Raw genomic sequence first — 17,465 nt, forward strand, 5'->3', positions numbered from 1 at the left:
CCCTGTGATTTAAACATCAGAATTAAACAGCCATACTGACAAGTAGGTACACCAGCCTCATCAGGTCTAAGAGATCTATTTATTAATTAGTGAAGCTTATATTATTCAAGCTGGTAAAAAATCCAATATAAGAACAAACTAAGCCCAAACGTTACATAATAATAAACATATTTAGTAGTTATATGGCAGTGAAACATTGGTACATCTTTATTACAATCTTCAATATTTTTTTTAAGTAAAAATTATTGGTCAAATTAGATTAATAATGTAAACAGAAAAATGTCTGCATCAGCTCTAGTGTGGAAAATTCTAAAAAGGATCTGCACATCGCAATAAGGTCAGAATATTCTCGCTGACAAGGACAAGAGGTAGCGGTAACAATAGGACGCTGAATGCCAGCTCGTAGCAAACAATCACTTTATCCCCCATGCTCCCTACCATTTCCTTTAGGATGTAGTTATAATGATGGCTGCAGATCCACCTTCCTCTCCATGGGTTTGTCTTTCCTTAAATTTCATTGAAAAGTTGTTCTCCCACTATATAGTTGTGTGTTAATTGTGAATGACTGGCTTTCCTGCTTTTAACACAACAAGCCCTTCTATACAGCTCATGGTCCATTATGGACTGCACCTGGGAGGCTATTTCTGGTGAAATATGAGAATAATAAATAAAGGGTAGAAGACTGAAGAAATGTGGTGTCTCTTATAAGGCCTCATTCACATGTTCATGTTTAAACATGTCTATGAAAAATGGTACCGGTGTTGTCAGAGTTTTGGATCAAAGTGTTATCAATGTACAGGCCGTGTGTCTGTTTTACCATCAGTGTGTCATCAGTGTTTGGTCCATGTATCTGTTTTACCATCAGTGTGTCATCAGTGTTTGGTCCGTGTGTCCATTTTTACCATCAGTGTGTCATCAATGTTTGGTCCATGTATCTGTTTTACCATCAGTTTGTCATCAGTGTTTGGTCCGTATGTCCATTTTTACCATTAGTGTGTCATCAGTGTTTGGTCCGTGTGTCCATTTTTACCATCAGTGTGTCATCAGTGTTTGGTCCATGTGTTCATTTTTACCATCAGTGTGTGTTTAGAGTCGAGTACCCGCCGCTGCACAGGGGGAATCTCGAACCATCTCTGCTGCGGTCTCCCATTCTGCATCGGCCGCAGTGGAGCCTGCTCAGCGGAGACGTCGGTCCCAGCGTCTCACTGAATCTGATACTGTGCAAAGGGTTACTGCTGCCTCTCCAGGCTTTACTATTGTACCCTGCACTGGTCTGCAGCGAGCAGGCTTTTCTGGAACTAAGGCTAGGTTCAGAGTGCAATCCGTTTTGCGCCTAGCGCTAGTGGATTGCGCTAATGCAATGTTATATAAAGGGGTCGCGTTAAACGTCCCCGCTCTCGCAGATCTGCGAGAACAGGGAATGGACCGCGGGCACGCCTCGGACGCTGCAAGCAGCGTCCGCGGCACGCCACAAAACACCGGCACATCACTAGCGCGTGCCGAAAATTGCACGCGCTAGTGATGCGCGTCCCCATTGCTGTTAATAGACACGCTAACGGACACGTTGCATGGCGTTAATTTCGCCGTGCAACGCTGTCCGTTAGCGCGGTCCCATTAACGCTATGGGAACCTAGCCTAAGTCCTGCTTTGCACACACTATGCATGCCCAGGGCAAGATCTCTCAGTGGAGATCAAGTGTCACATGCTCAGGTACTGCAGAAACTTCAATTGGTTCTCCAGGAAGGCCCTGTACCTGATCAAGTTCTGTGGCAGCCTTCCATTGGTCCTTCTGGGAAGGTCCTGTAGGTGCTACAACTATAAAGGGTTCACATGACTGCACGGCCATGCGCTAGTGTCAATTTATATATGAGCTCAGCGCCAGTGTGGTCATGTTTTGTATGCAGTCAGGGACCCGGCTAAAATAAGCCCCTAGAATGCTGGCACCTCCGGCGAGGAGTTTCATGTTTGCATTTGACTGCATGACCACCATCTGCTCTACTAAGTAGCTGTGTGCCTCTGTGAGCCAAACAGGGCACAGCGTTATCTTTGCTAACAGACTCTGTGAAGTAACAGAGTCTGTTTATACCACTATATAGTACCGCCATATCTAGCTGCAGGTGCTTTCCTGCACGGTGGATCCCGGGTTGCGAGCGCACCAACTTCCTCTAATAAAAATATATTTGGTGCGTTCCGCCAACCCTAACATTATACTAGTGCCAGGATCTGGCTAAGTTATGGCTGATGAACAGCGATTGCAGGAGTACATCCAGCTGCTGGAAGGCCGGTTGGCGTCTCTTGAGCATGCAACCTCGGCGGTGGATGTTACCGCAATAGCTGTTCAGGCTGCTAGCGTGGCTGCAGCAGCTTTACCCACTGCCACCTCTGTTCTGACTTTATCTCACCTCCCATTGCCTGAGAAATACTCTGGGAACAGTAAGTCCTGTAGGGGTTTAGTGAGCCAGTGTGGTATACACCTCGAGCTCCTGGCTGCACGTTTTCCCACAGAGCGGGCAAAGGTGGGATTCATAATCTCTCTCCTGTCAGACAGAGTTTTGGAGTGGGCTACGCCGCTGTGGGAGCGCAACGATCATGTGGTGCGGAGTGTTCCTCAGTTTCTAGACACTCTGAAACAGGTCTTTGTAGGACCTCAAGTCACCCATGATACAGCGCTCCAACTGCTGGCTTTGACTCAGGGTTCAACCATGGTCAGCCATTTTGCAGTCCACTTCCGGACATTAGCGTCTGAGTTGGAATGGCCAGATAAAACCCTCATTCCTGTTTTTTGGAGGGGGCTGGCTGACGATGTGAAGGATGCTTTGGCCACTAGGGAGATTCCCGCCACACTGGAGGAGCTCATAGCTGTATCAACTCACATAGACCTTCGATTTCACGTGCGAAGTTTGGAGCGAGCCCAGTGTAGGCACAGGTTTCGGCTGGCTCCCACCTTCGCCAGACCTTTGGAATCTCCAGTCCAGGCGTCCGAGTCACATGAGGCCATAGAGGTGACACAAGCGAGGTCCAAGTCCCAGTCGGCTCGTGCACTTAAGGTCTGTCATGTTTGCCGGCAGTCAGGACATCTTGCCTCCAAGTGTCCTCAGCAGTCGGGGAAATGTCAGCTTCTAGTGGCAGTTGGAGGAGGTACACTAGACACGGCGACGTTTGCCTCTAAGTTGTCCTTCAAGGGGACAATTACCATAGGCCCATCCACTCTTATGGTAGAGCTATGCGTGAACTCTGGAGCGGAGGGTAATTTTATGTCATCTGCTTTCGCCCAGTGTCACGCAATACCCCTGGTGATGCTCGCCAAACCAGTAACCATTTGAGTGGTAAATGGGTCGACACTACCCTCACAGATTACCCACCAAACCATTCCTTTTACTCTGTGTCTCCATAACATCAGGAGATTATCTCTCTATTAGTCATTCCTGAGGGAATTGATGAGGTCCTGTTGGGGATACCATGGCTACACTATCATTCTCCTCTTATAGAGTGGTCCTCAGGGAGAATTTTGGGATGGAGTAAATCCTGTGAGGGTAGATGTCAGAGGGAGTGCGTTCAGGTTGCTACAACAGAGGTACCCGCAGATCTTTCCTCTCTCCCAAGCACTATTGGCCCTATGCGGACATGTTCTCCAAAAGGGCTGCAGAGACCCTTCCGCCTCACCGCCCCTATGACTATCCTATTGACCTCTTGCCTGGTGCTGAGCCTCCCCGGGGTCGAGTCTATCCGTTATCTCTCCCTGAGACGGAGGCAATGTCTCAGTATATCCAATAGAATCTGGCAAGAGGATTTATTAGGAAGTCAGTGTCACCTGCAGGGGCTGGGTTCTTCTTCGTGCAGAAGAAGAGTGGAGACTTACGTCCATGCATAGACTACAGGGGTCTTAACGCCATTACCGTTAAGAACAAGTACCCATTACCCCTGATATCTGAGCTTTTTGATAGGCTACAGGGAGCAAGGGTATTTACAAAATTAGATCTGCAGGGTGCTTACTACCTGATTCGCATCCGTGAGGGGGACGAATGGAAGACGGCTTTTAACACCAGGGATGGGCACTATGAATATCTGGTGATGCTCTTTGGGCTCTGTAATGCCCCAGCCATTTTCCAAGACTTTGTGAACGACATCTTCCGGGATATGCTCACCACCTCGGTCGTAGTCTATCTGGATGATATTCTCATCTACTCTCCAGATATTGACTCCCATCGGAGAGATGTTCGCAAAGTCTTCGACCTCTTACGGGCAAACTCCCTCTACGCCAAGTTGGAGAAGTGTGTGTTTGAGCAGGAGTCCTTGCCTTTCCTTGGTTATATCATCTCTGCCCAGGGTTTGGCTATGGATCCTGCCAAGCTACAGGCTGTGATGGACTGGCAGGAACCCCATTCACTTAAAGCGCTACAGCGCTTTATGGGGTTCATTAATTACAATCGTCAGTTCATTCCACACTTCTCAACTTTGGTAGCTCCCTTGGTTGCCCTCACTAAGAAGGGAGCAAATCCCAAGTTGTGGTCGGAGGATGTCTCCAAGGCCTTCCTCTCGGTTAAGTCACACTTTGCTAGCGCTTCCATTCTACATCTCCCCGATGTAGATAAGCCATTTATCATGGAGGTGGATGCCTCATCCGTTGGTGCTGGAGCAGTCCTTTTCCAAAAGGATGCTAAAGGTCGGAAGCATCCTTGCTTCTTCTTCTCCAAGACCTTCACACCGGCGGAGAGGAATTATTCCATCGGGGACAGGGAGTTGCTAGCCATGAAGTTGGCTTTCTCAGAGTGAAGACACCTCTTGGAGGGAGCTCGCTTTCCCTTCCAGGTTTTCACTGACCACAAGAACTTGGTATATTTACAGACGGCCCAGCGGCTGTATTCTCACCAGGCTAGATGGTCCCTGTTCTTCTCCCGGTTTCATTTTACTCTTCACTTTCTCTCCGGGGAGAAGAACATTCGTGCCGATGCTCTCTCCCGCTCCGTAGTGTCATCTGAGGAGGAGGAGCCTCGGCTTTTTGTCCCTTCTGAGAGCCTGAGAACTGTAGCTCCTGTTTCGCTAGAGTCTGTACCCCCAGGCAAGATTTTCGTGCCAGCGAATTTGCGACCGGAGGTTCTCGCTTGGGCTCACTCGTCCAGAGTGGGTGGGCATTTTGGGACCAAAAGGACATCTGAGCTTTTGGCGAGAACATACTGGTGGCTGCATATGGCCCGTGGGACTATATTCGGGTGTGCATTTCCTGCACCCAGAATCGATCTCCTCGGCAATGGCCTGCTGGGTTGCTTTACCCCCTACCGGTGGCAGACAGGCCCTGGGAAATGGTCGGGATGGACTTCGTGGTGGGCTTACCCAAGTCTCGTAGCTGCACCGTTAGCTGGGTTGTCACCGATCATTTCTCTAAAATGGTGCACTTGGTGCTGCTTCCACGGTTACCTTCTGCACGGGCCTTGGCGGCGTTGTTCATAAAACATATTTTCCATTTACATGGAATGCCTGATAAAATTTTCAGCGACCGGGGTGCCCAGTTCGCATCTCGGTTTTGGAGAGAGCTCTGCTGTTTACTCAGCATAGAGTTGAATCTCTCCTCTGCATACCATCCCGAGATGAATGGGTTGGTAGAGAGGACCAACCAGACTCTGGTGACATACTTGCGGCATTTTGTCTCTGCTAGGCAGGATGACTGGGCATCTTTGCTACCTTGGGCGGAATTTGCCTTGAACAACGCCGTAGCCGATTCCACTGGGCAGACTCCTTTTCTCCTTAATTACGGCCAGCATCCGTGTGTCCCTGTGCCTATGCCCGTGTCATCCACCGATTCTAGGGTGGCAGACTGGGCGGTGGAGGCTCATGACATTTGGGACCGCACACAGGATGCCATCCGGGCCTCCAAGGAGAGAATGAGGTTTTCTGCTAATACACACTGGCGCCCCATTCCGACCTTTGCTCCTGGCAACTTAGTGTGGCTCTCCGCCCGTAACATCAGGCTGCGAGTTGAGTTCACTAAGTTTGCACCTTGCTACATTGGCCCGTTCAAGGTTCTGGAACAGGTCAACCCTGTGGTCTACCATTTGGCTATTCCTCCACGCCTTGGTATCACTGACACTTTTCACGTTTCCCTCTTAAAGCCCGTTCATATGTCCCGGTTTTCTGAGTCATCTGTGTGTCCATTTTTTTCATCAGTGTGTCATCAGTGTAAGGTCCGTGTGTTCATTTTTACCATCAGTGTGTCATCAGTGTTTGGTCCATGTATTTGGTTTTACCATCAGTGTGTCATCAGTGTTTGGTCCGTGTGTCCATTTTTACCATGAGTGTGTCATGAGTTTTTGGTCCGTGTGTCCATTTTTACCATCAGTGTGTCATCAGTGTTTTTCATGCTTGGATAAATGAATAAATAAATTACAAAGCTTCTCCTATACTTTGCAGAGTTATCCCCTTAATCCCATATGACGTACTATCCCGTCAAGGTTACCTCGGACTTAATTCCCAGTGACGGGATAGTACGTCATATGCTATCGGCCACGCTCACGGGGGAGCGCGGCCGATCGCGGCCAGGTGTCAGCTGACTATCGCAGCTGACATCCGGCACTATGTGCCAGGAGCGGTCACGGACTGCCCCTGGCACATTAACCCCCAGAACACTGCGATCAAACATGATCGCAGCATTCCGGCGGTACAGGGAAGCATCGCCTTGTACCGAGCATCTCCTCCCTGCAAGTCCCGGATCCAAAATGGCCACGGGGCTACTTCCGGGTCCTGCAGGGAGGTGGCTTACAAGCGCCTGCTCAGAGCAGGCACTGGTAAGCCTACAATAGTGCACGTCAGATCGCTGATCTGACACAATGCTCTGCAAAGTGTCAGATCAACAATCTGACCCTATAACATGATGCCCCCCCAGGGCAATCTTATAAAGTAAAAAAAATATTCCCATGTGTAAAAAAAAAAATTCCTAAATAAAGAAAAAAATATATATATTGTTCCCATAAATACATTTCTTTATCTAAATAATAAAAAAACAATAAAGGTACACATATTTAGTATCGCCACGTCCGTAACGACCCCACCTATAAAACTGTCCTGCTAATTAACCCCTTCAGTGAACGAAGTAAAAAAAAGGCAGAAAACGACACTTTATTATCATACCGCCGAACAAAAAGTGGAATAACACGCGCTCAAAATGACGGATATAAATAACCATAGTACCGCTGAAAACGTCATCTTGTCTCACAAAAAACGAGCTGCCATACAGCATCATCAGCAAAAAAATAAAAAAGTTATAGTCCTCAGAATAAAGCGATGTAAAAATAATTATTTTTTCTATAAAATAGTTTTTATTGTATAAAAGCGCCAAAACATAAAAAAATATAAATGAGGTATCGCTGTAATCATACTGACCCGAAGAATAAAACTGCTTTATCAATTTTACCAAACGTGGAACCGTATAAACGCCTCCCCAAAAAGAAATTTGTGAATAGCTAATTTTTGGTTATTCTGCCTCACAAAAATCAGAATAAAAAGCGATCAAAAAATGTCACGTGCCCAAAAATGTTACCAATAAAAATATCAACTCGTCCTGTAAAAAACAAGACCTCACATGATTCTGTGGACCAAAATATGAAAAATTATAGCTCTCAAAATGTGGAGACGCAAAAACTATTTTTTGCAATAAAAAGCGTCTTTTAGTCTGTGACGGCTGTCAATCATAAAAATCCGCTAAAATAGTGAATAAATAATAAATCAAACCCTCCTTCATCACCCCCTTAGTTAGGGAAAAATAATAAAATTAAAAAATGTGTTTATTTCCATTTTCCCATTTGGGTTAGGGCTAGGGCTAGGGGTAGTGTTAGGGTTAGGGCTAGGGTTAGGATTAGGGTTAGGGGTAGGGTTAAGGCTAGGGTTAGGGTTAGGGCTAGGATTAGGGTTAGGGCTAGGGTTAGGGCTAGGTTTGGGCTTATGGTTAGGGTTGGGGTTAGGGTTTCAGTTAGAATTGGGGGCTTCCACTGTTTAGGCACATCAGGGGCTCTCTGAATACGACACGGCATCTGATCTCAATTCCAGCCAATTCTGCGTTGAAAAAGTAAAACAGTGCTCTTTCCCTTCCGAGCTCTCCCGTGCACCCAAACAGGGGTTTACCCCAACATATGGGGTATCAGCGTACTCTGGACAAATTGGACAACAAATTTTGGGGTCCAATTTCTCTTGTTATCCTTGGGAAAATAAAAATTTGGGGGGCTAAAATCCATTTTTGTGGGAAAAAAATTATTTTTTTATTTTCACGGCTCTGCGTTATAAACTGTAGTGAAATACTTGGGGGTTCAAAGTTCTCACAACACATCTAGATAAGTTCCTTGGGGGGTCTAGTTTCTAATATGGGGTCACTGGTAGGGTTTCTACTGTATAGATGCATTAGGGGCTCTGCAAACGCAATATGACGCCTGCAGACCAATACATCTAAGTCTGCATTCCAAATGGTGCTCCTTCCCTTCCGAGCTCTGCCATGCACCCAAACGGTGGTTCCCTCCATATATGGGGTATCAGCGTACTCAAGACAAACTGGACAACAACTTTTGGGGTCCAATTTCTCCTGTTACCCTTGGGAAAATACAAAACTGGGGGCTAAAATATAATTTTTGTGGAAAATTATTTTTATTTTCACGGCTCTGCGTTATAAACTGTAGTGAAACACTTAAGTGTTCAAAGTTCTCACAAAAAATCTAGATAAGTTCCTTGGGGGGTCTACTTTCCAATACATTAGGGGATCTGCAAACACAATGTGATGCCTGCAGACCATTCTATCTAAGTCTGCATTCCAAATGGTGCTCCTTCCCTTCCGAGCTCTGCCATGCGCTCAAACGGTGGTTCCCCCCCACATGTGGGGTATCAGCGTACTCAGGACACATTGGACAACAACCTTTGTGGTCCAATTTCTTCTGTTACCCTTGAAGAAATACAAAACTGGGGGCTAAAAAATATTTTTTCTAGAAAAAAAATATTTTTTATTTTCACGGCTCTGCATTATAAACTGTAGAGAAACACTTGGGGGTTCAAAGTTCTCACAACACATCTAGATAAGTTCCTTGGGGGGTCTAGTTTCCAATATGGGTTCACTTGTGGGGGGTTTCTACTGTTTAGGTACATTAGGGGCTCTGCAAATGCAATGTGACACCTGCAGACTAATCCATCTAAGTCTGCATTCCAAATGACCCTCCTTCCCTTCTGAGCTCTGCCATGCGCTCAAATGGTGGTTCCCCCCATATATGGGGTATCCGCATACTCATGACAAATTGGACAACAACTTTTGGGGTCCAATTTCTCCTTTTACTCTTGGGGTTTCAATGTTTAGGCACATCAGTGGCTCTCTAAATGCAACATGGCGTCCCATCTCAATTCCAGTCAATTTTGCATTGAAAAGTCAAACGTTTCTCCTTCCTTTCCGAGCTCTGCCATGCGCCCAAACAGTGGTTTACACCCACATATGGGGTATCGGCGTACTCAGGACAAATTGTGCAACAACTTTTGGGGTTTATTTTCTCCTGTTACCCTTGGTAAAATAAAACAAATTGGAGCTGAAGTAAATTTTTTGTGAAAAAAGTGAAATGTTCATTTTTATTTAAACATTCCAAAAATTCGTGTGAAACACCTGAAGAGTTAATAAACTTCTTGAATGTGGTTTTGAGCACCTTGAGGGGTGCAGTTTTTAGAATGGTGTCACACTTGGTTATTTTCTATCATATAGACCCCTCAAATTGACTTCAAGTGAGATGTGGTCCCTAAAAAACAAATGGTGTTGTAAAAATGAGAAATTGCTGGTCAACTTTTAACCCTTATAACTCCCTAACAAAAAAAATTTTGGATCCAAAATTGTGCTGAAGTAAAGAAGACATGTGGGAAATGTTACTTATTAAGTATTTTTTGTGACATATCTCTGTGATTTAATTGCATAAAAATTCAAAGATGGAAAATTGCGAAATTTTCAAGATTTTTGCCAAATTTCCATTTTTTCACAAATAAACGCAGGTAATATCAAAGAAATTTTATCACTATTATGAAGTACAATACGGTCACGAGAAAAATAATGTAAGAATCACCGGGATCTGTTGAAGCGTTCCAGAGTTACAACCTCATAAATGGATAGTGGTCAGAATTGTAAAAATTGGCCCGGTCATGCAAACCACCCTTAGGGGTAAAGGGGTTAAAATCATGTAGCCAGTGTCTTATACATTCTGCTCTCGGATTGGCCAGCATGTAGGAGCTATTAAATTCACTTTAAATAGTTAACAAAAAATCAGATATTTTTATTTGGCCTCTATGAAACAAAGTACCGTAAGATCAGAGTTCAATACAGATCTTGTAAAAATAGTTTTTCAACAAGAAATTAAAATATTACTTTAGCTATTAATGAGTGTATTTTTAGTGACTGTTAATTGTATATATATATTAATCATATTTGCCATTTGGTTTCACAGGTTCAAATTACTGTTTTAGATGAGAATGACAATAGTCCAGTATTTGATCCAACATCAGAGTCAGTAGTGAGTGTGGCTGAGGATTGTCCAACAGGGAGAAGAATAGCTCTAGTCTTGGCCAGAGACCCTGATGCTGGAGATAATGGGCAAGTAAGTACTTTATAATTAACTTTAAGGATATGTTACCACTGGCCATTAAAATCAGCTGTGAATTAAATGTAAGAAATGCTGCAAATTTTCCGCATATTTCACTCTTTACAATTCTGTGGTAACATCCACAGCATAAATTGACATACTGGAGGTTTTACATCCACAATGCCATTTACTTTAACTTTATTAAATCTCAATTACAAGGCCGTTACTGTAATAGGCAGTGGATTTCCCACCTGAAAAAACTAGTCAGTAAACTCACTGTGTATGTATTTGTTCAAAAATCTACTTAAGGCCGTTTCACACGTCGGCATATTTCCAGTACCGGGAAAAATGGCACCGGAGATATCCGTGTCCGTGTGTGTACTATGTGTGGCAACCGTGTGCCACATCAGTACCACACGAACAGCCGCCGGGGAAGAAGTGCTACAGTAAGCGCTGTTCCCCAGTGGTTTGAGCTGAATCCGGCTGTCATCATTCTCCCCTGCTCTGCCAGCGAGCAGAGGAGAATGATGAGCATTATATTAAACTCCGAATGACAGCTGTTGCTAATAACAGTCACAGTAGGTGAGGATGACCGGGATATTCCACAGCCGCTGGCTGCGATCGTTCAGAAATAAATGAATGAAAAACTTGACTTGGGTTCCCTCCTATTTTATTGAACCAACCAGACAAAACTCACAGCTGGAGGCTGCAACCCCCAGCTGTCAGCTTCTGCAAGGTTGGTTATCAAGAATAGAGGAGTCCCCACTCTGTTTTTTTAATTATTTAAATAAATAATTTTAAAAAAGTGTGTGGGGGTCCATCATTTTTGACAAGCAGCTTTGCTAAAAACAGCTGGTGACTGCTATTCTCAGACTGATAAGGGGCCATTGATATAGGCCCCCAGCCTAAAAACAGCAGCCCGCAGCTGCCCAGAAAAGGCGCATCTATTAGATGTGTCTTTTCTGGAGCTTTGCCCGGCTCTTCCAACTTGCCCCGTAGCGGTGGCAAGTGGGGTAATATTTGTGGGGTTGATGTCACCTTTCAGATGACATCAAGCCTGCGGCTTAGTAATGGAGAGGCCTCTATACGACACCTATCCATTACTAATCCTATAGTTGTAATGTTAAATAAAGACACCGGCTTTTTCCCACGGTTCAGAGGTTGCCTCAGTTCAGCCAGGCCGTGATGATGTCACTGCTGTTGAATGATGCTGCGCTCTCTGTTGCTCATTCACCAGTGGTTTTCAGCCGGGACAGTCGCATCTTGGCACCGTTGTGGTTGAAAACTATTTAGCCCCCAGACTTGGATTACAGCGTGGGACACAATGATGGACAGGCATGGTATATTGTTGGTTTCTTATTTTATTTTTATTACAGGAAATCGAGTGCGTCAGGGAAATAGGTGTTACAGTAAGTATGGTTTAATTTAGAACATTAAAGGTGTCTGTGTAATTATTTCAAATAAAAGATTTTATTCTGGCCGTGTCTTTATTTAACATTACAGCTATAGGATTAGTAATGGATAGGTGTCTTATAGACGCCTCTCCATTATTAAGCCATGGGCTTGATGTCACCTGAATGGTGACATCAACTTCACAAATATTACCCCACTAGCCACTAGTCACCACACATAACGGAGACACAGACGTGTGAAAGGGGCCTAAAACCTAGTTTTGCAAAGTATATGCAAAATTTTATAATACAGTGGCTTGTGAAAGTCTTCACCCCCTTGGCATTTTTCATAGTTTGCTACCTCACAACCTGGAAATTCAGTTTTTTTGAAGGTTTGCATCAGTTCATGCGAAGAACACCCCTACAACTATGAACATTTGGTTTTCTTGTTATTGTGAAGTAAACAATAAGTAGGACAAAATAACTGAAAATTTCAGTGTGCATAACTATTCACCCCCCTAAAGTCAGAACTCTGTAGAGCCTCCTTTTGCAGCACTTATAGCTTCAAGTCGCTTTGGATAAGTCTCTATGAGCTTTCCACATTTCCTCACTGGGATTTTTGCTCATTCCTCAAGGCAAAACTTCTCCAGCTCCTTCAAGTTAGATGGTTTCCTCTGGTTAACAGCAATCTTCAAGTCTGACCACAGAGTCTCAATTGAATTAAGGTCGGGGCTCTTACTAGGCCACTCCAAAACATTTACACATTTCCCCTTAAACCACTCGAGTGTTGCTTTAGCAGTATACTTTGGGTCACTGTCTTGTTGAAAGGTGAGCCTTTGTCCCAGTCTCAAACCCCTGATAGACTGAAACAGGTTTTGCTCAAGAATTTCCCTGTTTTTTGTACCATCCATCTTCTCCTTGAGTTGAATCATTTTCCCTGTCCCTGCTACCGAAAAACATCCTCACAGCATGATGCTGCCCGCACCGTGTTTCACTGTGGGGATGGTGTTCTTGGGGTGATGAGCTGTGTTGGTTTGGTGCCAGACATAGCGTTTACCTTGGTGGAAAAAAATTCAATTTTGGTCTCATCTGACCACATCACCTTTCTCCGTACATTTAGGGAGTCTCTCACATATCTTTTGGCAAACTCAAAACTAGCCTTACAATTTGTGTATATATGTACAGGCTTCTTTTTCTGCCCTCTCTTCCATAAAGGCCACCTCTGTGGAGTGTACAACTTATTGTGGCCGCAAGGACAGATACTCCAGTCTCAGCTTGGGAAGTCTGCATCTTCTCCTTCAGGGTTACCTTTTGTCTCTGCACTGATTCTCTGATTAATGCCCTCCTTGCCTAGGCTGAGAGTTTTGGTGAACGGCCCTCATTTGGAAGGTTTGTTGTGGTACTATATTCTTTCCATTTGATGATAATGGATTTGATGGTGCTCTGGTGAATCATCAGAGATTGGGATATTTAAAACCCAGCCTGTCATGATCCCAATGGCAGGGGATCACTAAAGGACAAGCACAGATACAAACAAGCTCTAGGGCGATGGAACCTGAGCTGACCGCGACCCTGAACCTAACACACAAATAAAAGTAGCCGGGGAACGTGCCTACGATGATCCTAGACGTCTCGCTCCAGCCGAAGATCTAACTTCCCCTATTAGAAGAAACACAGACCTCTCTTGCCTCCAGAGAAATCCCCCACAGACATAGCAGCCCCCCACATATAATGACGGTGAAATGAGAGGAAAGCACATACGCAGTATGAAAACAGTTTCAGCAAAATGAGGCCCGCTAAAGCTAGATAGCAGAGGATACAAAAGTGAACTGCGCGGTCAGCGAAAAACCCTTCAAAAAACCATCCTGAAATTACTTGAACTCATGTGCCAACTCATGGTACATGAGGAGCAATTTCAGCCCACTAGAGCAACCAGCAGCAAGAATCACATATCTGCAGGCTGGACTAAAAACCAAATAAAGCAAAACACCAAAACAGGAAAATCCAAACTTAGCTTGACCAGAAGGTTCTAGGAGCAGGGAGCAGAGGTAACAAGACACACTGGATACATTGATAACCGGCGAGGAAATGCCAGCAAAGCCAGGTTAAATAGGAAACTCCCATATGCTGATGGAACAGGTGGAACCCAGAAACCCAGGAAAGACAAGTCACCCAGTACCATCAGTAACCACCAGAGGGAGCCCAAAAACAGAACTCACAACACCAGCCCTGACTTGTCCTTCTCAGCAACTTTGTCCCTGACTTGTTTAGAGATCTTGGTTGCACGGTTGTTTGGTTAGTGGTGCCTCTTGCTTAATGGTGTTGCAGCCTCTGTTGCCTTTCAGAAAAGGTGTGCATATATTGACAGATTGCACACAGGTGGACTTGCTTTCATAGCAAAAGGGGTTAATACATATGCACGTACCAGTTTTTATTGATGCTAGCAATTTAATTTATGCCTATATTTTTATCACTTCACTCCACCAAATAAGATTATTTAGTGCTGATGCTTCATACACACAACTCGGATTACAAAAATATTTAAACACAGGTTGTAATGTAAAAAAAAAAGAAAAAACTAAGGGGGTGAATACTTTCGCAAGCCACTATATGAAAATTGGAAGTTGGAAGTTTTACTTTCAAGTCCATTGAGTCTCTCTTTGTTTTACCAAGAATACATTGACTTGTGACTTACCATTAAGATAACATGTTTCCTTGAAATTTTTATAGGTGTCTTTTTCCATAGTCAGTGGAAATATAGACAGACTTTTTGAGATCCGCATTACGAATGATACCTATGGAGAAGTTTTCCTTGTGAAATCACTGGACAGAGAACTACAAGAAGTGCATTCATTAAGGGTAAGGAGGACAACATGTACAAGCCCTGATAAATATATTATATAAGGGTGTTGATTCTGTCTTTTCTAGCATTACTTGTGACCAAACCACTGCATGACCAGCTCTACCCTCGCCTACTGTATTCTCACCCATCCCTTGTAGATTGTGAGCCCTCGCGGCAGGGGCTGGCTGGCACTTTTCAGCCTGGGGGGCAATCACAAGGCAGTGGCCCTTCAGTTGCGGTGGCCCTCCTTTTCCCTGCTTACCTCTGGCCATTGCATTAAAGCAGCAGACATAACAGGCTTTAAAAACATGCTGGTACAGAGATATGGAAACAGAACTGAGCTTGCTGTATAGATATGGGAGCAGAACCGAGCTTACTACAGAGATATGGGAGCAGAACTGAGCTTTCTGCAGAGATAAGGGAGCAGAACAGAGCTTACTACAGAGATATGGGAGCAGAACGGAGTTTACTACAGACATATGGGAGCAGAACGGAGCTTACTACAGAGATATGGGAGCAGAACGGAGCTTACTACAGACATATGGGAGCAGAACAGAGCTTACTACAGAGATATGGGAGCAGAACGGAGCTTACTACAGACATATGGGAGCAGAACGGAGCTTACTAGACATATGGGAGCAGAACAGAGCTTACTAGACATATGGGAGCAGAACAGAGCTTACTACAGAGATATGGGAGCAGAACGGAGCTTACTACAGACATATGGGAGCAGAACGGAGCTTACTAGACATATGGGAGCAGAACAGAGCTTACTACAGAGATATGGGAGCAGAACGGAGCTTACTACAGAGATATGGGAGCAGAACGGAGCTTACTATGAGATATGGGAGCAGAACTGATCTTACTCCAGAGATAAGTGAGCAGAACAGAGCTTACTACAGAGATATGTGAGCAGAACTGATCTTACTCCAGAGATAAGGGAGCAGAACAGAGCTTACTTACAGAGATATGGGAGCAGAACGGAGCTTACTACAGACATATGGGAACAGAACGGGGAGCTTACTACAGAGCAGTGGCATAACTACTAAAGTTTTGGGCCCCGCTGCGAACTGTCAAATGGGGTCCCCCCATGCCAAAATATATAGATGAATTAGAAATGGCGACACATGCAAACGTCATCTGCATTAGTAATACATGCACCATTACATAATTAGTTGTAGGCTGGGTTCACAAGAGTGAAGTTTACATTCTGTATACACACCACAACCTCCAGCCTAGCGGAGAGTAACCCTCCTGTAAACCCAGCCTGACGGGGTCAACCCCTTATAAATGGAAGTGTGCTCCTCTAAACCATGTAATCACTGACAATCCTCCAATCGTAAGTAGTGAATTTCCAGAGCTGGGAAATGGGAGCTCAATATTAGAACACGTCAACTTTAGTTCCCATCCCGCCTCAAGGAAGTATGGCAGACAGGTGTGATAAGACTATTAGAAAAACTACTGCCACACACACAGCAGTACATACTGGCAGAAGTGTGAGGGCATTAGTGCCTGTGTATGGACATGTTAGTGCCTCTTAGTTTCTGGCAATGTTTTACCTCAGCTCACATTTGGGCCATACCATTGTAAAACAGGTAGACACATTTACCCACTGACCCTACTATTCATAAGGAACTGCTGTCTACCCCTTAGTTGCCACTGTATATAGTCAGGGTGGGAATGTGGGCTACAGAACAACACAGGGCGATGACACTGCTACCTGAACCCTTCAGCTGCCCTACTATGTGCAGGAAATAAAACCAGTACAAAGTATGGCAGCCTCCCTGCAGAGCTGTCCAGGGCCGTACTGGAACAAAAAAGGAGCAATGCCACACAAACCCCACCAGCCCACAGACTATAACACTCCCCCGACACCCGATCAGTGGATTTTCCTATACTGTGTTGTGTTCTTCAACGCTCCTCTTAAAGGCGTTATTTGAAGAGCTATGTGTGAATGCCGTCGCAGTGCGCACGATTGATCGCTTCTTTAGAGCGCCGGTTCTCGAGATCATGGGGGTCCCAGCGTTCGGACCCCAGCAACTACAAAGTTCTCGGGAAAGGGGATTACTTGGTATAATCCATTTAAATGTGTTTTCCAATATATATATATTTAATTTTCCCATAGTATTCCTGAAAATAATAAACCAATATTAACCCTCCCAAAGACCAATGTCGCCTATCCGAGAACAGGACAGGAGAAGTGGTACTGTGCATTGTATATATACAGGACAGCTGGAGTGGTACGATGCAGAGTATATATACAGTCATGGCCAAAAGTATTGACACCCCTACGATTCTGTCCGATAATACTCATTTTCTTCCTGAAAATGATTGCAAACACAAATTATTTGGTATTATTATCTTCATTTAATTTGTCTTAAATGAAAAAAGACAAAAAGCATTGTCCAGAGCCAAATTGGATATAATTCCACACCAAACATAAAAAGGGGGTGGACAAAAGTATTGGCACTGTTCAAAAAATCATGTGATGCTTCTCTAATTTGTGCAATCAACAGCACCTGTAACTTACCTGTGGCACCTAACAGGTGTTGGCAATAACTAAATCACACTTGCAGCCAGTTGACATGGATTAAAGCTGACTCAACCGCTGTCCTGTGTCCTTGTGTGTACCACATTGAGCATGGAGAAAAG

General features: G+C 44.6%; 1 protein-coding gene across 1 annotated transcript in view; it reads left to right on the top strand.

The window, feature by feature from the left end:
* Positions 1-17,465, top strand: part of CDH23 (cadherin related 23) — a 1,839,731-nt gene that overhangs the window by 1,472,178 nt on the left and 350,088 nt on the right. Inside the window, exons 33-34 of the mRNA XM_069753216.1 lie at positions 10,446-10,595; positions 14,702-14,830. Coding sequence (XP_069609317.1) covers positions 10,446-10,595; positions 14,702-14,830 — 279 coding nt within the window. The remainder of the gene's footprint in view (positions 1-10,445; positions 10,596-14,701; positions 14,831-17,465) is intronic.

Source organism: Ranitomeya imitator, chromosome 2 (genome assembly GCF_032444005.1).
Source record: "Ranitomeya imitator isolate aRanImi1 chromosome 2, aRanImi1.pri, whole genome shotgun sequence".
NCBI classification, from domain to species: domain Eukaryota; kingdom Metazoa; phylum Chordata; class Amphibia; order Anura; family Dendrobatidae; genus Ranitomeya; species Ranitomeya imitator.